General features: G+C 53.8%; 1 protein-coding gene across 9 annotated transcripts; it reads left to right on the forward strand.

Annotated features, from left to right (window-relative positions):
• Positions 1 to 50: 50 nt before the first annotated feature.
• Positions 51 to 21,532, forward strand: HSF1 (heat shock transcription factor 1). 9 transcript variants are annotated; one of them, XM_035012150.1, is made up of 14 exons: positions 51 to 350; positions 16,100 to 16,211; positions 16,595 to 16,731; positions 17,051 to 17,175; positions 18,360 to 18,435; positions 18,510 to 18,571; positions 18,692 to 18,788; positions 18,879 to 19,015; positions 19,099 to 19,374; positions 19,742 to 19,822; positions 20,588 to 20,693; positions 20,764 to 20,829; positions 20,913 to 20,985; positions 21,076 to 21,532. In XM_035012150.1, the coding sequence occupies exons 1-14, from the start codon at positions 234 to 236 to the stop codon at positions 21,279 to 21,281; spliced, it is 1,671 nt and encodes a 556-aa protein (XP_034868041.1). In that variant the 5' UTR covers positions 51 to 233; the 3' UTR covers positions 21,282 to 21,532. The 9 variants fall into 9 exon arrangements, with proteins under 9 accessions (XP_034868041.1, XP_034868042.1, XP_034868043.1 ...); XM_035012151.1 differs by having other exon boundaries at positions 20,916 to 20,985; XM_035012152.1 differs by having other exon boundaries at positions 16,103 to 16,211.
• The last annotated feature ends 538 nt before the right edge of the window (positions 21,533 to 22,070 follow it).

Here is a 22,070-nt window from a genome sequence, read left to right on the forward strand (position 1 = left end):
GGGGCGGGGCGGGGCGGGGCGGGCGTACGCGCGCCCGGGCGACGCGGGCGGGTGGCGCCGGCGGGAGCGCGCCCGTCGCAAGATGGCTGCGGCCATGCTAGGCCGCGGGGCCGTGTGTGCGCAGCCGGCGGCGGCGGCGGTGCTACCCCGGCGGCAGGCGCGTCGGCAGCGCTAGCCCGGCCCGAGGCCCCATTTCGCGGTCGTCACCTCCGCCTCTCCCCGCCTAGCCCGCTATGGACCTGCCCGTGGGCCCCGGCGCGGCGGGGCCCAGCAACGTCCCGGCCTTCCTGACCAAGCTGTGGACCCTCGTGAGCGACCCGGACACCGACGCTCTTATCTGCTGGAGCCCGGTGAGGGGCCGGGGCCAGGCCCCGTGAGGGGTGGGGTGTGGGGAGGCGGGGGCTCAGGCTCAGGGCTCGCGGGAAAAGCGTGCGGGGCTCGCTCTGTCGGCTCCCGCCACGCCAAGGGTGCCCGGGCTGGGGAGGAAGGGCCTCTCCTCCGGTCGTCGCTAACTGTCGGGCGATCGCGGGAGCGTGTCGGCCCGTAGAGCGGTACCCGGTCTCGCTGCGATCCTTGTGCCCAGGTGCCCGTCTGTATTTTATCAAGTGAGCTACCAGGGTGGTGTGGTCGGCAGCTATTCGTGGAAAATTAGGACGTGGCGCGTGCATTGGAGGGCGTTGCTCTAGTGCAAAGGGGAAAGGAACGAAAACAGAAAGTAAAACGCCGTGAAGTTCAAGCTGATCTCGAACCCATGCCCAGAGGTACTGGAGCTGGGTTTCCCTAGAGCCGCTTTGTTTTTCGTTCCTCACAGGGCGTCTTTATTCAGGTCCCTGTCTTCTGTTGCCTGGCAGCAGGCTTGTTTACCAGGTTTGACCCTGCAAGACCGGACAGCTCCGGTTTTGCAGAGGTAAATCAGAGCGTGTGTCTGGAGCTGAAGATCGGAATCTGCTGTTCCCATCCTGGGATGTCGTGTCTGGCGAAGGCCAGAGCCATACCCCAGGGCTGGCAAATGGGTGCCCTGAAGAAAGGCCACCCTGGTCCAGAGCCTCTGGGTGCCTCCAAATATGCTCGACCTCTTGAGGGCCAAGACGCTGGGTTTCTCAGACTTTGCTAAGCACTTCCTTTCATGCTCTTAAGCCGTTAGGAATGATGAAATGTTTAGGTTGAAGCTGACTCTTGGGTTGTCTGCTTGCTCAAGCGCTGCTCTGCCTGAAGACTGGGAATAGAGAGACTAGGTATCATGCAGCGTTCTTATTGGAGACACTTTGTATTGGTTTCCGTGACTTGCATGTGTGGGCACTCCATTCCTCAGTGCACTACCTGTTTTCTCTGATGACAGGCAAGGGCCCTGAAAAGGAGAAACATGCTTTCCTACAAGCTGCCGTGTTACCGCCATCCCCTCTTTCCAGACCTCGAATTTTTCTGACCAAAGGAAGTGACCCCACATTTCTGTTTTCCTTTATCTTCCTTCTTCCTCTTTTTCCTTCCCCTAACTTCCAGGAAACACTCTTAAACCCAGATTGGGGAGGGGCATCAGAGATGCCCTGGGAAATATTCCAAGTCTAATCCTGCCAGGGTGATCCATCCCACCTGCTAGGGTGCCCCTTAATCTGCTTGCTTTTTCTGCTTAAAGATTGTGAGGCATGTGGGTGAAGTGTCACCAGCTTACTCTCCAGGACCTGCAGCCTGTGTTCTATGTTCTGGCAAGGCCTTTGAACAGGAATGATCAGGCCTGTGACAGCTCTCACTTATAGTGGCTGCCTTTGAATCCTGTTGGCGTTGGGGGGATGGGAATCGGGTCAGGGGAAAGGGAGATGGGGAACCGGCTGGAGCATGAGTATTTGATCCTTCCTGGTCTATATGCAGGTCAAGCGGGACATAGTGGTAGGGGCTGGCACTAACAATGAATACAGAAACCAAACAGTAACTCAGTAGTGGAAGGAAGCCCTTTCCAGGCTGGGCAGGGGCCTGGGGAACTGCCTGGCTCGGGGTCAGGAGATGGTCCTGTACCTGTGGCCTCTACCACAAAAGTCCACACAGGGTCTTCTGCAGACTTGTGGCCCAGAGTCTGGCTCTCAGAGGCCTTGGAGAGCTCTGATGTCCTTGCTTTTGGTGTCTTCCCTTTGTGTTGGAAGTTTTCTCACAGTTGTACCAAGAGAAACTCACCACGTTTGACCTAGGGGACAAGGGGCAGTCAGAGGTATGGTGGCTGACTCTCAAGGCTGAGTAAGGTGAGGGAAGGGGTCCAGTCCCAGAAACCCTCCGGCCAGTGGGGTCAGGTCTGGACAGCGTTGAGCTTCCTCTGCCCAGCCTGAGGGACAGACCACAGGTCACTGCCCCAGAGGATTACGTTGGCTTACTCACCCTCAAATCCTGATACAGTTAAAGATGCACTGGGCATGGCATCTCAGCTGGATAAGCAAGGGTCTTTAGAGATGCTGCAGAGAGGGAACTTGGCCACCATGAGCGCAGCCTGGGGTGTGCCTCAGCTCTCCTGCCCTACAGCCTGTGCCTCCCACACCCACTGGGACTGTCCGTGAATCAGGCCACGGTCGCCCCTGTACACTCAGAGCTGGCTATGGACCATTTCCAGAGCTCCCTTGACAGGCAGGGACACTCCTCCTCCCCAGACACTGAGAGCCAGGTGAGGCACCCCCCAAGCCTGCTGAGCTCGTTCTCAGACAGCTGCCAGGACCCAGCAGGCCCTCTGGATCCTGCCTTTAGGGATCTGTCCGTTGAGCCAAAATGCTGAAGGAGCACCGCAGGCTACTGCTCCCAGCGGCAGGCTGGACGGCATGCTGCAGGGCCTCCCTGACGTAGATGGCTGCGGCCACCACACGGCAGCCCGGCTGTGCTTCCTCAGACCTCGCCTGCACAAGAGTATCAATTCTCCTCCATCCACAGCCATGCAAGGAGGGGACAGTTGGCCATTTTGTAGGTAAGAAAACTGAGTTTTGGGCGCCTGGTGGCTCGGTCATTAAGTGTCTGCCTTCAGCTCCAGTCATGATCCCGGGGTCCTGGGATTGAGTCCCACGTCGGGCTCCCTGCTCAGTAGGGAGCTTGTTTCTCCCTCTGCCTCTCTCTCTGTGTCTCTCATGGATGGATGAATAAAATCTCTAAAAAAAAAAAAAAAAAAGAAGAAGAAGAATAGAAGAGAAAACTGAGTCTCAAAAACATCAGGAAACTTAACAAAAAAAGCTGGAGATTGGTTAAACCAGACCTGAATCCAGCATCTTTCTGATGAAGACCAGCTGTTGCTCCCTGACCGTCTTTGCCAGGCACTCTGTATTTCCTGGTGGCAGCAGGAGACCCCCACCCACCCATGCCCACAGGGTCGAGACGCTGGCCCTGCCCTACCTGTTTTCTTAGTTAGACCCTGGCCTCACTGGGACTGACCAGCACTGCGGGTGCTCAGTCAGGATTGTATTTTGGATTTTTACATGAGTCCCCCTCACCCCTTCGGTAGAGATACACACATACAGAGACAGACGGACGGACGAGACTGGCAGAGACCTATAAACGACAGACTCTACACTGTGGCCTCCCGAGTCTGTTTCCTCCCGCCACCCCCCAGGGGGTGAGGTGGGCGGGGGTGCGGGGTGAGGAGGGGCCCAGGGCATGTGGGTCTCCGAACGGGGCTGGAGGTCTGGGCCATGATGGCCTCCTTGGGGGTGGGGGTGGGGGTGGGGGTGGGGGGAAGGTAGATGCCCGGAGCATAGCCGTGCGCGCCTGACCCCACAGGACCCGTGTGTGCTCAGAATCCTTTATTCGAGGACCTGGAAGGGGGCAGTGGGATAGACCCACTCTGGAATGTGCAAAGAGCTCCCATCGGGTATGATATGGGGGCCAGGCCAGAGTCCTCACACTCCATAGGCCCTGGAGCCTGCAGCTCTGGCTTCAAGGCGCCCTCTCCCTCGGAGGGGGGGGGGGCTGTCTTCCGTGAAAGGAGGACAGCAGCTGCCACCACAGACCCCTCCGTTCTTGAGCCGGAAAGCCAGAGTGAGCAGAGGCACCGGCCTGCACGTGTTCCCTGGCCTGGAGATCAGAGTGCAGGACGCCGGCGGCCAGAGATGAGGAGGACTGTGTTGGGTGCTTGTGTTGCAGGAACTAACATAAGCTAACTTAAGCAGAAAGAAGAACAGGACATGACGGTGCCGAAGGTCTCACACTCAGATAAGGACAAAACTAGGACGGGGGAGGAGGACCTAAGTGACCCTCCATTTCTCGACCAGCCTCACACGTCCTGTCACCTCCCTCTGCAGCCTGGATTTCTCGGCTGCTGTGGCCACATGGCTCCAGCCACACACCTACCGCCCCAAATGCCCGTGTCCCTGGACCCCAGAGAGGGTCGGCCAGCCAGACAGGAGACCAGGGCACATCGTGCCAGACTAGTCTTCGGGTTGACATTTGGGGGACTGAAGTGTTCTGGGTAGATAGTGCAGATGGTCCCCCTCATGGAATACAGTGGTTATTAACCCTTTGGGGTCACGGAGCCTTTGAGAAAATACTCAAAGACAGAGATCCTCTCTACAAAAGCATACATGCCTGCAGAATTTAGATTCGTTTTAGATTATTCCTAGTGCCGTCAAAAATAAGGCCAGAGGCTCCAAATTCACAGTCAGACTTGGCAGTTACTAAGAAGTGCATCTCAGGGGCGCCTGGGCGGCTCAGTCGGTTGGGCGACTGCCTTCGGCTCAGGTCGTGATCCTGAAGTCCCGGGATCGAGTCCTGCTCGGCAGGGAGTCTGCTTCTCCCTCTGACCCTCCTCCCTCTCATGCTCTCTGTCTCTCATTCTCTCTCTCGCAAATAAATAAAATCTTAAAAAAAAAAAAAAAGTGCATCTCAGGGCACCTGGCTGGCTCAGTGGGTAGAGAGTGCAACTCTTGGTCTCGAGGCTGTGAGTTCGAGCCCCATGCTGGGTGTAGAGTTCACTTTAAATAGAAAGAAAGAGAGAAAGAAAAGGAAGGAAGGAGAGAAGGAAAGAGAAGTGCATCTCAGGATTAGGGCATTGCTCACCAGCCAGCAGCTGGGCACACACTTCTCCCTGCTGCTTCCATGCTTCTAATCACAGGCTTTGATTATACCCAAGGAAAAGCTAAGACCACCTCCAGGAATTCCCCAGAGGTAGCAGAGAAGGAGGGGTCTTGAATCATCAGGCAGGGAGATGGAACATGGTGTTCTGTGATGGATTCACCAGGAAACCTTTGAAACTCCTGGTGGCCCTTAAGGTAGGGCTTGTAGGACACAGTCATTGTGGGCTTAACCCTTGAACAATGTTCAGGATTGGAAAACAGGAAGGACAGGTAAGCCACACAGGTGCCCAGGCTTTCTTCCTGGAGGCGGTTTTCAAACTAACAGCCCAGACTTTGGAAAAGCCAAGGCAGCTAGAGTTTGCAAGATGTGGTACCAGGGAAGGGAGCTGTACCAGGAAAGAGCTCCAGGAGTCTGCACATGAGCCCCTTTGGGTCTTCAGCAGAGTATTGGTTCCACCTGCCCATAGGATGAGACCTATGAAGCCAGCCTGAGAACCTTCTAGAAAAGGAACAGCTATTGAGGAGAGCTCACACAGGGCCGTGAATTACCTGAGTTCTCCCAGCCAATTTGGAGGAACCACATTGAACATGCAGAGCATTCAGCAGAGACTAAAAGAGCTACAGCTTGGAAGTGGGACTGAATTAAGAAAATCTGCCCCAAACACAATGTAATCGAATTTGAAGAAAAGCCGTAAAAGGATCAGGCTGATCCACACAAAACACTCTCAGGAGGAAGATCACAAAACCTAGACACAAGATAAAAACCCTCGTGTCCAGAGCCCTATCAAAACTAACAGGTGAGCCAATTGGCAGGAGAGTGTGTCCTATGACAAAGAAGGGGAGAGTCATAGCAGTGTTCCCAGGGGTGATGGGAACTAGCCAACAAAGACATTAAAACAATTGTAAAAATATTCCGAGTGCTCAAAGAAGTAAAGCAAACCCATGAAGACAGAGAATAAAATGTCAATGGAACAAGTTTCCCATGCAGAAGAATTCCACATTGTTTGTGTAGATCCCCCTTCAGGGAGGCATCACATATCTCCTCACCTGTATATGTGGACTACACATAGTGACTTTCTTCCAAGAAGCAACAGAGTGGGGGGGGGGGGCAACTACAGTGGGGACACCTGATAGACATGGCCTCAGATTGTGCGTCCTTGCCATGACATGAGAAGGGCACTTAACCTCTGTGGTCTTCCTCCAAAAACTTATATAACCTCAACTAGTCATGAGGAAAAGACACAGGACAAATCCAAATTGAGTGACATTCTACAAAATACCGGACAAGTACTCCTCAAAACTGTCAAGGTCAAGAGAAACCAGGAAAGTCTAAGAGACTGTCCCAGCCAAGGGGAATGTAAGGAGACATAATAACTAAATGTAACATAATCCCTTGGATGATGTCCTGGGACAGAAGGACAGAAGATAAAAACTAAGGAAATCTGAATAAAATAGGAACTTTAGTTAATAATAAGGTACAGGCATGCCCCTTTTTTTGAAAGTTCATGTTATGCCATCTTGCTTTAAAAAAGACCTACATTAGTACCTGTTTTAGCTAACTGAAAGATTATTTTTGGGGTCTGTGACTACTCTAGATTTTTCCATATTAATTAGCGGTAATTCTTTGCTTTACGAATTTCGGCTTACAAAAGATTTCTTGGGAACACTCTACTTTCAGATAGCAGGGGAGACCTGTATATTGATTCATTACTTGCGACAAGTACACAATGTTAATAATAGTGTGCAGGGTATATGAGAACTCTGTACTATCTTCCCAACTTTTCTGTAAACCTAAAGTTACTCTAAAATCCAAAGCTTATTTGTATAAGTCACTGCAGGGGATTAACAGATTAGATACTGCAGAAGAGAAGATCACTGAACTAGAGTAACCATAGAAACTATTCATAGTGATGTCCAGAGAAAACCAGACTGGAAACAGTGAGCAGAGCCTCATGGGGACGATATCACACAGCCTGACACACAAGCGAACTTCAAGAATAAAGGGGGAGGGAATGCTTAGACATAACCATCCAAGTTTTTGGAAAGCTATGAACCCACAGATCCAAGACTTATAAGACTTTCCAAGGATGAGGCACCTGGGTGGCTCAGTCATTAAGCGTCTGCCTTCGGCTCAGGTCATGATCCCAGGGTCCTGGGATCGAGCCCCACATTGGGCTCCCTGCTCCGCGGGAAGCCTGCTTCTCCCTCTCCCACTCCCCCTGCTTGTGTTCCCTCTCTCGCTGTGTCTCTCTCTGTCAGATGAATAAATAAAATCTTTAGGGGAAAAAAAAAAGACTTTCCAAGGAGGATAAGCACAAAAAGCATACCAGGGCATATCACCATCAAGTTGCTAAAAGCAGGTGATGAAGAGAAAATCTTAAAAGCAGCCCGAAAAAGAAAGGGAATTGCACAGAGGGACATAGACAGAACAATGCTGCCTTCTCCTCAGCAACTCTGATGCTTGAGGCCAGAAGGGAGTTCCATAGATGGGAGTCTGGTCAGCATTCAGAACTCAGTGTAACTTACCACGTCAGCGGACATAGAAGAAGAACCACATGACCATCTCAATGGAGTAAGGAGAAACACTGGCAAACGTAACATCCACTTTATGATAACAGCTCAGCAGACTAGTAAGGGCGATTCCTCAGTCCAATAAAAAGCACCTGCAAGGGCGCCTGGGTGGCTCAGTCGGTTAAGCAACTGCCTTCGGCTCAGGTCATGATCCTGGAGTCCCGGGATCGAGTCCCGCCTCGGGCTCCCTGCTTAGCCGGGAGTCTGCTTCTCCCTCTGACCCTCCTCCCTCTCGTGCTCTCTGTCTCTCATTCTCTCTCGCAAATAAATAAATAAAATAGAAAGAAAAAAAAAAAAAGCACCTGCAAAAACCTACAACTGGCATTGTACTTAATGGGGACAAAGCAGGTACTTCTCCCCAACAATGGAAAAGAAGTCCAGGATGTCTGCTTTTAGCACTTCTCTTTAACAAATTGTGTAATTCCAAAAAATAAAAATAAAAATAAATAAATGCAATGAAAAAAAACAAAACAAAACAAATTGTATAATCCCCTGGTCAAGTAATACGACAAACAAGTAAATAAAAGACCGAAAAATTGGAAGGTGAGATGTCAGAATGTCTGCATTTATAGAAAACATTGTCACTGACTTAGTCCCAAGGAATCTACCAAAAAAAGTTACTAGAACTAATAAATGAGTTTAGTGAGGCCACAGGTCAGCATTAGTATACAAAAACCAGTTCTATTTCTACACACTAGCAATGAACTGTTGAAAATGTAAATATTTACAATAGCTTCAAAAAAACACACACAAAGAGGCTCCTGGGTGGCTCAGTTGGTTGAGCACCTGACTCTTGATCTCAGTTCAGGTCATGATCTCAGGGTCATGAGATTGAGCCCCACGTCGGGCTCTGCGCTTAGCGAGGAGTCTGCTTGGGATGCTCTCCCTCTCCCTCTGCCCCCGCCCCCTGCTAAAATAAATAAATAAATCTTTATTTTTTTTTTAAAGATTTTATTTATTTATTTGAGAGAGAGAATGAGATAGAGAGAGCACACGAGAGGAGGGAGGGTCAGAGGGAGAAGCAGACTCCCTGCTGAGCAGGGAGCCCGATGCGGGACTCGATCCCGGGACTCCGGGATCATGACCTGAGCCGAAGGCAGTCGCTTAACCAACTGAGCCACCCAGGCGCCCAATAAATAAATCTTTAAAACACACACAAAATATTTAGTGCTTGTATTGCTTATTGCTGTGTAACCAAATATCTCAAGACTTAACTGGTAAAACAACAAACCTCACAGTTTCTGAGAGTCACAGACTGATTCTGATTCAAGGTCTCTCATTGAGGTTGCAATCATGTCAAGACGACTGAAGAGAGACCTGCCTCCAAGTTCACTCAAGTGTTTTGTGGCAAGTAGCTTTTGGCAAGAGACTTTCATTCCTCACCACGTGAGCCTCTCCTTAGGGCTGCCTACAGCAGGTCAGCCTGCTTCTCTCAGAGCGAGGGATCCAAGAGAGCAAGAGCCCCAGGTAGCTTTTGTAACCCGTCCTCAAATACCATCACATCTGTTGAATGCTAGTGATCACAAATAACAGCGCTGGTACACCCCTCATTGGGTGTAGAGATTACTTAAAACTAAATAAACTTAAAAAGTCAGACAAAAACAGTCCGAGAAAACAACAGACCAGTATCTTTCATAATAAAATATGAGCAAATCTAGCAATATATATTTAAAAAGTAATGTCACAACATATGGAACTTATTCCAGAAATGCAAGGGTGGTTCAAGATTTTAAAATCAAGTCAGTATAATTCACTGTGTTAACAACCTAAAGAAGAAAAACCACATGAACATATTATTTGCAGAAAAAGCATTTGACAAAATATGTTTGTAAAAAAAAAAAAAAAATCCTCAGGAAACTAGGAATAGTGGGGACTTTTTCAGCCTGATACAAAAGGGTCTACAAAGAAACCTACACCTAACGTCATGCTTAATGGTAGGAGAGGCTGAATGCTTTTCCCCTAAGATCAGAACAAGGCACAGTGTCTATTTTCCCCAGTTCTAGTCAACATTGTACCAGAAGGCCTGTCCAGTACTTGAAGACAAGAGAAAGAAATTAAAGGAATATATATTGGAGAGGAAGAAATAAAGCCGACCTTAATCAGAGATAGCATGATTGTCTACATAGAAAGTCCCAAGAAATCTACAAAAATAATCCCAGAACTAGGGGTGGCCTGGATGGCTCAGTTGGTTAAGTATCCAACTCTTGATTTTGTCTCAGGTCATGATCTCAGGGTTGTGAGATTAAGCCCTGTGTTGGGCTCCAGGCTGGGCTTGGTGACTGCTTAAGAGTCTCTCCCTCTCCCCTCTGACCCTACCCCTACCCGCCCCCCCACCTCCCCACCCCCCCGCTCACACATGCATACTCTCAAAAAAAATTTTTAATTTCTAAAAATTAAAGGAGCGACTGGGTGACTCAGTTAAGCATCTACCTTCGGCTCAGGTCATGATCCCAGGGTCCTGGGATCGAGCCCCACATGCAGGGAGCCTGCTTCTCCCTCTCCCTCTGCTGCTCCCACCACTTGTGCTCTCTCTCTCTCTGTCAAATAAATAAATAAAATATTCTTTAAAATTTTTTTTAAAAATATTCCTAGAACTAAACAATGAGTTTTGCAAGGTCACTAGATACAAGGTCAACACACAAAAATAAATTGCATTTTTTTTTTAAGATTTTATTGAGAGAGAGCATGAGCAGGGAGAGGGGCAGAGGGAGAGGGAGAAGCAGACTCACTGCTGAGCAGGGAACCTGATGTGGGGCTTGATCCCAGGACTCTGGGACCATGACCTGAGCCAAAAGCAGTCACCTAACCAACTGAGTCACCTAGGTTCCCCAATCAATCGCATTTCCTTTTTTTTCTTTTTTTTTTTAAGATTTCATTTATTAGAGAGAGAGCACAAGCAGGGGGATGGAGTAGAGGGAGAAGCAGACTCTCCAGTGAGCAGGGAGCATGATGTGGGGCTCCATCCCAGGACCCTGGGATCGTGACCTGAGCCGAAGGCAGACGCTTAATCGACTGAACCACCCAGGTGCCCAATCAATTACATTTCTGATGAAAGATAGGAAATTGATATTTTTTAAAACATCATTTACAGCTGTTCGGGGTTGGAGGGAAGAGTACTTAAAGAGAAGTCTGGTAAAACATGCAGGGATCTGTATGTCAAAACTATAGAATTGTAAAAACACTCATGAAAGAAAGCAAAGTTGACCTAAGTAAATGGAATGGCATACCATATTTATGGATTTTTTTAAAAGCAAATTTGGGAAGTTTTCAGGCCTTATTTCTTTGAATGTTTGTTCCATTCCTTTCTCTTTATGGTACTCCATTTACATATATGTTGGTGCAGCTAAAGATGTCCCACGTGTTTTTGAGGCTCCTTTCATTTTTTCTTTACTGTTTTCTCTCTGTTCTTCTGCTTTCATAATCTCTATCAGTCCATTGTCAAATTTGCTGATTCTTTCTTCTGCCAGTTCACATTTGCTGTTGAGCCCTTCTAGTAAATTTCTCATTTTCGTTATCGTACCGTTGAACTTTGGAGTTTTTGTCTGACTCTGCTTTGTGATTACTGTTTTTTTTTTTTTTTACTGTTACTGTCCCTTTGCTGAGGCACTGTCACCTCATCTTCCTTGACTATGATTTCCTTGACTCTCTAAACATATTTATAATGTATTCTTTGAAGTCTTGGTTAAATCTGACGTCTTGTTTCTCACAGGCTGTTTCTGTGATTGTTTTTCTCTTTTCCCTTGTGCGTGGGTCATACTTTGCTATTTCTTTACATGTCTCATTTTGTTGAAAAAGTACATTTTAGGCAATGCAGTACTTCTGGATGCCCACCCCACCCAGCCACTCCTGTGCTTGTTTTTGGTTTTTGCTGGCTTGTAGGTTATGTTAGTGAGGTCTGTTTCCTCTCTTTGCGTGCTGTGTTAGTTCACTGCCTCATAGGGTATTACACCCAGACTGTAGGTTCTATAATTACTGCCTGACTGTTCTGTTGGTTTTGACAGTGCCCCAGGGCACAGATTGTTGAACAGTCTTGTCCAATTACATTCAAGCAGTGGCGGCCTTTAAGGTCTGAGGTTTGTTCTGACTTGGGAGGGCTCTCAGCTGTCTCTTTCCTGTGTGAACAAACTGGCTGTGGTTGAGCCTGTTACTGGGTTTTTTTGTTTTGTTGTTTTGGGTTTTTTTAAGATTTATTTACCTGAGAGAGGGAGGGAGTGTGTGCATGGGAGCTGGGGAGGGACAGAGGGAGAGAGAATCTCAAGCAGACTCCCCACTGAGAATGGAGCTGGATGTGGGGCTCAATTCCACGACCCTGTGATCATGATCTGAGCCAAAATCAAGAGTCAGATGGATGCTCAACCAACTGAGTCACCCAGGTGCCCCTTGAGCTTGTTACTCTTTTTTTTTTTCTTTTTAAGATTTTTTTTTTTTTTTGAAAGAGCGCATGAGTGGGGGTTGGGGGCGGAGCACAGGCAGAGGGAGAAGCAGACTTCTCGCTGAGCAGGGAACCTGATGCAGGACTCAATCCCAGGATCCTGAGATCATGACCTGAGCCAAAGGCAGGCACGCAACCAACTGAGTCACCCAGGCGCCCCTCGAGCTTGTTATTCTTAATATAGAGGTGCTACTGTTTTCAAGAGCAGCCTTAGACTTGAACTTTTCTACACTTTGTTTCACATAAAGTGAGTTTGCTTGGGGAGACCTTCAGAGCTCTCTTTCCTTTGGACTGCCTCTCTCCTGGGGAACTCTCTGAGGCACTACTCCAGGCACTGGGCAGGGCAGTGGCCTCTTGTCTTCCCAGCTTGACTCTCTCAGCATGGATGCTCTACCCTACATGCTAGCTGGGGGGACGGCAGTCAGGGGCTCAGTACACTCAGCCTGCCAAGCCTGGGGTACAGCGTGCATTATATGGATAGGGGCAAACTCCCCCCCCCCACCCCAACCAACCTCTTGGTTGCAATCACCAGGAATTTAGCCTGTTGACCTGGACAGGATGAGAAATGCTGGGTGGCCTTCCCTTCTCAGTGAGATACAGTAAGCCTTGATTGGAAACAGAGGGGAAAGGGACCCCCATCTTCCTGACCATGCCCTCCCAGAGTGTAGCATCAGTCAAAGTGAACTGGAGTGGGGGGGGGGGGACAGCTTGTGGCTCAGATGCTGCAGGCTCAGTATTCCTACATAGTTTTAGTAGGTTTTCTTTTCATTTTGTTTTTTTAGATTTTCTTTATTTATTTGACAGAGATACAACGAGAGAGGGAACACAAGCAGGGGGAGTGGGAGAGGGAGAAGCAGGCTTCCTGCTGAGCAGGGAGCCCAATGCAGGACCCGATCCCAGGACCCCAGGGTCATGACCTGAGCCAAAGGCAGACGCTTAATGACTGAGCCACCCAGGTGCCCCAGTAGGTTTTCTTAAATAAATATTCTTATTTGTTGTATGCTTTTAGGATAATTTCCAGAGACTTTAAATGATTTAAATAAGCTTTGTTTGTTTCACTTGGGAGTGGTTCAGTAGATCTCCTCACACTTGACATCCCAGAAGGGGAAATTGCTCCTTCATTTTCAAAGGGTGCTTTTGCTGGATATAGAATTCTTGGTTGACAGGTTTTTTTCTTTCAGCCCCTTTAAATGTCATCCCACTGCCTTCTGGCCTCCATGGTTTCTGATGAGAAATCAGCTATTAATCTTATTAAGGCTCCCTTGTACATGATGAGTCTGTTCTCCCTGTTGCTTTCAAAATTCTCTCTGGGTCTTTTCATCCTGCGGGTTGATTATGAAGTATCTAGATGTGACTCTCTTTGAGTTTATCCTGCTTGGAGTTTGTTTGGCTTCCTGGACATTTTTCATCAAATTTGGGGAGTTTTTAGCCATTATTCCTTCTGTTCTCTCCTCTCCTGCTGGGACTCCCATTATGCATAAGCCAGTGTTTGGTAGTAACCCACAGTCTCTGAGACTCTGTCCATTTTTCTTCACTGTTTTCTCTCTCTGTTCCTCAGACTGGATAATCTCAATTGACCTATCCTCATATTTGCTGATTCCTTCTTGTCTGTGCTCAGATCTGCTCTCAAGCCCCTCTAGTGAGTTTTATGTGTGAGTTATTATACTTCCTAACTCCACAATTCTGATTTGGTTCACTTTTATGATTTTTATCTTTATTGATATTCGTTATTTTATGAGATATTTTCATGCTTTCCTATATTTCTTTAGATGCAGTTTCATTTTGGTCTTTGAACACATTTGAAATAGCTGATATAAAGTCTTTGTATAATAAACCCAACTTCTAAGCTTCCTTAGGGATGGTTTCAACTGATTGCTTTTTTTTCCAGTATATAGGCCAGGCCTTTTTTCTTTGCATGTCTCTTTTTTATTGAAAATTGGACTTCCAGGGCGCCTGGGTGGCTCAGTTGGTTAAGCGACTGCCTTCGGCTCAGGTCATGATCCTGGAGTCCCTGGATCGAGTCCCCCATCGGGCTCCCTGCTCGGCGGGGAGTCTGCTTCTCCCTCTGGCCCTCCCCCCTCTCATGTGCTCTCTCTCTCATTGTCTCTCTGTCAAATAAATAAATAAAATCTTAAAAAAAAAAAAGAAAGAAAGAAAATTGGACTTTCAGTTAAAATAAGGTGGTATATGTTAGGTTCTGAACATCAGCTCCTCCCTCCTCCCCAGGGCAATTGCTCTTTCTTGTAGTTGTTGGTATTTATTTGTCTCATGACTTTTCTGAACTATTTCTGGACAATTTATGGTCTTCGTTGTTTGTGACCACTGAAGTCTTTCCTTGGTTAGCGTCGTAATCAGGTAGTGAAGGGGACAGAAATTTCCTTTAATGCCTGGAACCCATAACTGCACCATTTTTTGCTGGGGGTTCTGTGTATGCATCGGGGTACGCCTTCAGCACTCAGCCAGGCAGTGGTGCCTCTATTTCATCCTCTGTTTGGTGCTGATGCAGAGCCTTGAAGTCAGCCAGAGGTGCAAGCTTAGGGCCTTTTCAGGTCTTATCCTGATTCTCCACAGAGCCCTGCACATGCATGTGACTTCTGGGTTCCCAGGAATATTTTGGAGCTTTTCAAAACCCCTCTCGATATCTCATTCCCCAGCTCTTTCATTTTATTTTATTTTATTTTTTTAAGATTTTATTTATTTATTTGACAGAGACACAGCAAGAGAGGGAACACAAGCAGGAGGAGTGGGAGAGGGAGAAGCAGGCTTCCCGCCAAGCAGGGAGCCCGATGCGGGGCTTGATCCCAGGACCCTGGGATCATGACCTGAGCTGAAAGCAGGATGCTTAACAACTGAGCCACCCAGGCGCCCCTCCCCAGCTCTTTCTTTTAAGTTTTCTGGTTAGCTTGTTTTTTGCCTTAACTGTTATCCTCTGCCTTAGACAGCCACAAAGTTTTAAAGTCCTCTTTTGGTGTTATCAACAAACATCCCCAGGGAAAAGGCTTTTTATACTGGGAGAGTTTGGGGTCAAATCAAGCAAAGACAGCTTTGCCAGTGGCAAAGGGAGCTGTCAGACCAGTAAAATAGGAATTCTCTGAGAGTGGGGCCTTGAAGAAGCCCCAGCCCTGTCGTCACCCCAGTGGCTGCCAGGGTGCCAGGGTTCTGTGATTTCAGCTGCTGGTTTTCATGGCTGCAGGAGGGGAGGCGGGAGTAGGGCAAGTCAGACTCCCACAGCGCTCTCGGATCTTACTGCCAGGGAACCATTGTTCTTGAGTAAATGCCCCCCATGTTGCTATAGCCCTTTGACTGATTTTCAGAGTTCTGGAAAAGTGCACTCTAACGTTTTTGCCAGTTTTCTTACCGCTGCTTTGGAGGAGAGTCTCCAGAGGTCCTTCCTCCACCCTCTGCACCCCTCGCATGCTTCTGTCCGAGCTTGTCTTCACATGCACGCACACGTGGGCTGGCCAGCCTCCAGCTCTCCTCGGGCACCTGGGGGATCCTCTCTGGCTTCTCGCGCTCCTTACCTCTAGTGCCCTCTCTGACTGGGGAAGCCGTGCCCGGTGTCTCTCGTAGACTCTCACCCCCCGCCCCAGCTCCCCTCACCACTCTGTCCCTGCTCCAGGACCCTGACCCTCCTGGTAGCTCCTGGTTTAGGTCAGAAAGGAGATGGAGGAAGAGTAGTGTAGCCACTCTGTTGGGGGTCTCAGACGCCCACCGAGGAGCGGACTTGCGGTTCTGAACACAACCGTGTGTTTCCCTCCAGAGTGACTCAAGTCAGGCTCCCCTTCTCTTGGCTGCCTCACTCTGGGGTCTTAGCTGCTCTTGGGGAGAGTTTGGTGGTAAGGCGAAAACAAGATCCCTAAAAACTGGGTCTGGAATGCTGTGTGTTTGGGGAGCCTCTGGAAGCCTGGAGCAGGACTTTCCAACGGGGCAGAGGCACCAGGCCCATGTGGCTGATGGTCACGGGCGTCCCCCCCTGCCGAGGGGGCAGGCATGGGGGTTGCCCACCTCTCGGCGGCAGCGTCTCCCTCGCTGGCAGCGTGTGACTCGGTGGCGTGTCTCCCAGCAGAGCGGGAACAGCTTCCACGTGTTTGACCAGGGCCAGTTTGCCAAGGAGGTGCTGCCCAAGTACTTCAAGCACAACAACATGGCCAGCTTCGTGCGGCAGCTCAACATGTGTGAGTACCCAGCCCTCCCGGCGTGCGGGGCAGGGATGGAGGGCCGCCTCCACAGAGGCTCTGTGCCACTGCGGTGAAGGATGCAGCCGCAGCTTCTCGTAGCTGGGCGGCCAGCGGCCAGCAGGCCTGAGCCCAGAGTCCTCAGGGAAGAGTTGGTGAAGCCCCAGCCGGACACAGCCACGTGGTGGGGAGGGCTCGTCATCTGGGGATGTGGGGTCTCCCTTAGACCCAGCGGCTGCCAGCGGTGGTGGGACCAGAGCCGCTCCAGGCCGAGCTCTCCTCTGGGACCCTCTGATGCCCCTCAGCGGGGCATTGGCTGGGCTGTCGTTGGGGGTCTGGTCCTCAGCCCTGAGGCAGAGTGGCCCCCACCCCGCCATATGCAGACGGCTTCCGGAAGGTGGTCCACATTGAGCAGGGTGGCTTGGTCAAGCCAGAGAGGGACGACACTGAGTTCCAGCACCCATGCTTCCTGCGTGGCCAGGAGCAGCTCCTTGAGAACATCAAGAGGAAAGTGACCAGTGTGAGTAGCCAGCCTCCCTCTCTCTGCCTCAGACCTTCCTCCAGGCTGTGCGGGGACGCAGCATCCACTTACTGTCCTGCCGGGCCTATCCACTGCTGAGGGCAGCTCAGCGGCGGCCTGCTGGCCTGGCCTCGCTACGCCAAGTCCTTTTCCTGATGGGCCCTCCCCTCCCTGCTTGTGTGTCTTGGACTCCCCTTGCCCGTTCCCCCATCAGCCACCACAGTGAAGGCCCCTCTCCAGACCGCCAGCCCCTTGGCCTTGGCACTGTGTCCCGGGGAGGGGGGGTGCATCTCAGTGACTGTTCCCCCTGGGAACCCAGGTATCCACGCTGAAGAATGAGGACATAAAGATTCGCCAGGACAGTGTCACCAAGCTGCTCACGGATGTGCAGCTCATGAAGGGGAAGCAGGAGAGCATGGACTCCAAACTCCTGGCCATGAAGCAGTAGGTTCCATGCAGCGAGTGCTGCGGGGGCATCTGGGCAGGGAGATGGAGGGATGAGGGGCCCCTGCGGAGGCAGCCTGAGGAAGGAGCAGGCAGGAGCAGGGCAGGCCTGGTCGCTGGCCACTGCCTCCTGGGGCCTCTTCCCACCAGCCCCGCCTCCCACGGTTTGTGACAGGCACCCAGGCCTTGTGCTCTCCAAATGCAGAATTAGGTTTGGACTTGTGCTCACTTCCTGGGAGACAGGGTCCGACCCGCGTCCTGTCCCAACAGGCAGAGCTGGGCTCCTCCCACTGCCTCCCGCGTGTGCACCCTGCGGGCCAGGGTGACAGGGTCTTCATGGCCCTCATGGTGCTGGCTCTCCCGCTGGTCCCCACCACCCCTCGGGCACGTTTGGCCACATAACCAGCCCTGTGCTCCTGTCCTCAACCAGGACCCCGAAGAAGGCTGGCTTGGGCCTTTTCCGATGCACTTGGGGGCCCTGGGGACCTCAGAAACCACAGCCTAGGGTGGCTACCCTCAGCTCAGCTTCATGTGGCCTCAGATCCCCTCGGGGCAGGGCCTCATGACTCCAGGGTCATGGAAGAGGCTCCTGGGCTCTGGCTGCCCTCACTTTGGGGTCAGGCAGAAGCCACTAACTGTATGACCCCTGGAGATGGGGGCTAGGTGAGCATGGGCTCCCAGGACATCGGTACCTCTCAAGGTGAGGCCAAGGGGGTCAGTTCCATGTCAGTGAGACGTTCAGGGGGCTGGCCATGGCCTGATCACAGCCCTAGCTTGCCCCGTTGGGAAGATGGTGCTCAGGTGGCCCTTTCCACCCCCTGAAGTCACCTGTCAGCCATTTCCAGTCCTGGTGAGGGGCTCCGAGCCCCCCAGAGGCATGGGATGACCCCCTGAAGAGCTGGGCTGCACTGCGCCCCTGGCCTTCCCTCCTCTCCTTGTGTTCATTTGGGGCAGAGACGGCTCGGGGTTGGAGGGCGGACACTCAAGGGTCTGCCACCTCAGCGTGCCCAGCCCTGTGTTCTGCCTAAGTTCCCTTAGGAGCCCCTCCCAACTGGCGCCCCACCTGCTGCGTCTGTATGTCCCCCCGGGGCTAGGCAGAGCACAGAGGGGCCGCGGTGCCAGCGAGCCCTGCCCGGGGCGGGGGAGGGGGCACGGGGCGTCTGACCCCGCCCGGTGTGTTCCAGCGAGAACGAGGCCCTGTGGCGGGAGGTGGCCAGCCTGCGGCAGAAGCACGCCCAGCAGCAGAAGGTCGTCAACAAGGTGCGCCCGCGGGCCCGGGGGGCGCCAGCTGGGTCCCACCCTCGGCCCGGCTGACTGTGCCTTTCCGCCCACAGCTCATCCAGTTCCTCATCTCGCTGGTGCAGTCGAACCGGATCCTGGGGGTGAAGAGGAAAATGTGAGGCGTGGGGGGAGCCTGTCCCTCAGCACAGGGCCCCGGGCCAGCCTGTCTCCTGTTGGCTGAGGCCGGGCTGCCGAGGCCGGGGGGAGGGCCCTGACCCCGCCTCTCCCCCCACAGCCCCCTGATGCTGAACGACGGCAGTTCGGCACATTCCATGCCCAAGTATGGCCGGCAGTACTCCCTGGAGCACATCCACGGCTCGGGCCCCTACTCGGTGAGCACGCGGTCGGCAGGGCGGGCCCGGGCGGTGCGGCAGGGCGGCCCGGGCGGTCCTGCCACACAGGTCACCTCCCTTCGATGGCAGGCTCCCTCCCCGGCCTACAGCAGCTCCAGCCTCTACTCCCCAGACGCCGTGGCCAGCTCCGGACCCATCATCTCCGACATCACCGAACTGGCCCCCAGCAGCCCCTTGGCCTCCCCGGGAGGAAGCGTAGACGAGAGGTGGGGGCCACGTCATCCAACAGTCAGGAGAAGGGGGGGCCCACAGAGGCGGCTACTGAGGTGTGTGCTCCCCGTGTGCGCAGGCCCCTCTCCAGCAGCCCCCTGGTACGCGTCAAGGAGGAGCCCCCCAGCCCTCCTCGGAGCCCTCGGGTGGAGGAGGCCAGTCCTGGACACCCGTCCTCTGTCGTGGAGATACCCCTGTCCCCAACCGCCCTCATTGACTCCATCCTGCGGGAAAGCGAGCCTGCCCCCACCACCCCGGCCACACCCCTCACGGACGCAGGGGGCCGCCACCCCTCACCCTCGCCCCCACCTGCCTCGGCCCCTGAGAAGTGCCTCAGCGTAGCCTGCCTGGACAAGTGAGTGCCACCCCACCCACCTGCACTGCGGCGCCTGGAAGCACAGCCAGGCCTCTAGCCAGGACCATCCTCGAGGGGCTGGTACAAGGGGTCGTCAGGCTGTGGACACGGGTTGCCGGGGGAGACGCCAGCGGACCTGGCCCTGAGCTCAGAGCTTGCTTGTCCCACGTCCCCACTGCCTCAGGAGCCAAGGGTGTGTGGCCTCGCAGGCCTGTCCCACCTGCTCTCTGAGCCACTCTGGCCACTGCCCCTGTCCTGCTGCCCAGCAGAGGGCTTGCCCCAGAGGCCAGGCGAGCAAGGGCGGGGGGCACGGAGTCCACCCGGCCCCCACCTGCAATCGGGGGGCTCTTGTCTTTGTATCTTGCAGTTTGGCTCGCGCTCCACAGATGTCTGGGGTCGCCCGCCTCTTCCCCTGCCCCTCCTCTCTGCATGGCCGAGTCCAGCCAGGGTTAGCGCCGTCCCCACTGGGGAGGGAGGAGGGCTCCGCCAGAGCTCAGGCCCCTCCCCAGCCTCGGACCAGACCCTGGCCTGGCCATGAGCACTTGGCCCTGCCTGGTGAACAGGCGTCCCGGGCCCTCTGCAACAGGGAGCAGCCCTCCCCCCTACCCCAGGCTCTGGGGCCCAAGCCAGTGCCCCAGGTCACTGACGGACAGAGCTGGGCCTCCCAGCCTGGCAACTGCTACCGGGGCAGCCAGCGTCCTGGCTGCTGTGCTGACCAGCTTCCCCTCAGGGCAGGGCGGGGCCCCGTGGACACCTCCCAGAGCCGGCCAGGCCACCCCTCCAGTGGCACAGATCCGCCAGGTGGCCCGGGGCCTTCTTGGCCACTGTCTCCAGACCCAGGGCAGAGACCAGCCCTCCGCACCCTGCTCACGGTTCCCTCTCCCCATCCCTGCCGTCTTCCAGCGTGAAGGCAAGACCTTGTCAAGCCTGAAGAACTGCCCCCAGCCCGTCCTGAGCACTAAACCCCTCCTGGGCCCCCCTGCCATCTTGGCCCAGCCCCAAGTGCTGCCAGAGGCCTCACTGGGCCTCACAGTGACAGGACCGGCCGGCACGCACGTCCCCTGGGCCCACACCGGGTGCGCGACGGGGCCCCAGCGGGCTGGGCTCTAGCTGAGGGCAGCCCCCCTGGCTGGTGCATGTGAGCGCCGGCAGGAGGGCATCTGGCTGGGGGTGCCTGGAGCTCCACTTGACCTGCCCCACCCACTCTGGCTAGGACTGAACTCAGTGACCACTTGGACGCCATGGACTCCAACCTGGACAACCTGCAGACCATGCTGACAAGCCACGGCTTCAGCGTGGACACGAGCGCCCTGCTGGATGTGAGTGCCTCCCCACCCCCACCCTGCTCCCAGCCCACGGGCACAGCCTGACTGCCCTCCCCTCCTGCAGCTGTTCAGCCCCTCGGTGACCGTGCCCGACATGAGCCTGCCCGACCTTGACAGCAGCCTGGCCAGCGTGCGTAGGCGGGGCAGGGCCGGCGGGGGAGTGGGGGTGGGGGGCGGCGAGGGGAGCCCTCACTCTGCCCCCTCCTGCCCCAGCAGATCCAGGAGCTCCTCTCTCCCCAGGAGCCGCCCAGGCCCCTTGAGGCAGAGAACAGCACCCCCGACTCAGGTGAGCCGAGCCCCGAGCCCCTGCCCCGCCCCGCCCCAGCGTCCCCCCCCCCCGCCCCCGCCGGTGCCCTGACCCAGTCCCCACCCCCAGGGAAGCAGCTGGTGCATTACACGGCGCAACCCCTGTTCTTGGTGGACCCGGGCTCCGTGGACATGGGAAGCAGCGACCTGCCCGTGCTCTTCGAGCTGGGGGAGGGGTCCTACTTCTCGGAGGGGGACGACTACACAGATGACCCCACCATCTCCCTGCTGACGGGCTCTGAGCCCCCCAAAGCCAAGGACCCCACTGTCTCCTAGAGGCCCCAGGAGGAAGGCTGGCTGAGGGGCTAGGTGTGGACCCCGGTCGGCAGTGAGGGCCTCAGCCCTGCGTGCCACGGCTTGCTTGAGGTGTTACAGCCTCACTGGGACTGACCAGCACTGCGGGTGCTCAGTCAGGATTGTATTTTGGATTTTTACATGAGTCCCCCTCACCCCTTCGGTAGAGATACACACATACAGAGACAGACGGACGGACGAGACTGGCAGAGACCTATAAACGACAGACTCTACACTGTGGCCTCCCGAGTCTGTTTCCTCCCGCCACCCCCCAGGGGGTGAGGTGGGCGGGGGTGCGGGGTGAGGAGGGGCCCAGGGCACGTGGGTCTCCGAACGGGGCTGGAGGTCTGGGCCATGATGGCCTCCTTGGGGGTGGGGGTGGGGGTGGGGGGAAGGTAGATGTCGGATCATAGCCGTGCGCGCCTGACCCCACAGGACCCGTGTGTGCTCAGAATCCTTTATTCGAGGACCCTTCCAAAGACCTCCCCACAAGGGGACCAGGTGGAGCCCAGATGGGCATGCCAGACGCCTCTTCCTGGCCGAGCGTCCCTGCTCATCACGTATTCTCAAGGCACTGGGCTGGTTTGGGAGCAGGGGAAGGGTGGGGGGTGACAGGACAGAGCAGCCTACCTGATGCTCCGTGCCCCCTGGCGCCCACCCACTACTCACCATCCCCAGCAGGGTCCAGGGAGACGCTGCCTCCACCCTGGGGTCCAAAGGGTATCCCCAGCGAGCCCCCGTCCCCCCGACTCCAGCACAGCCAGAGGAGGT

The sequence above is a fragment of the Mirounga leonina genome, unplaced genomic scaffold (genome assembly GCF_011800145.1).
Source record: "Mirounga leonina isolate KUSES-001 unplaced genomic scaffold, KU_Mleo_1.0 Mir_165, whole genome shotgun sequence".
NCBI classification, from domain to species: Eukaryota; Metazoa; Chordata; class Mammalia; order Carnivora; family Phocidae; genus Mirounga; species Mirounga leonina.

What these genes read in the sequence shown, in the direction of transcription:
- HSF1 (XM_035012150.1), top strand. Translation starts at nt 234, where the DNA reads ATGGACCTGCCCGTGGGCCCCGGCGCGGCGGGGCCCAGCAACGTCCCG. An exon ending in CGTGCGGCAGCTCAACATGT is followed by an intron (nt 16,212 to 16,594) that starts GTGAGTACCCAG and finishes CGCCATATGCAG; the next exon opens with ACGGCTTCCGGAAGGTGGTC. An exon ending in ACACGAGCGCCCTGCTGGAT is followed by an intron (nt 20,694 to 20,763) that starts GTGAGTGCCTCC and finishes CCCCTCCTGCAG; the next exon opens with CTGTTCAGCCCCTCGGTGAC.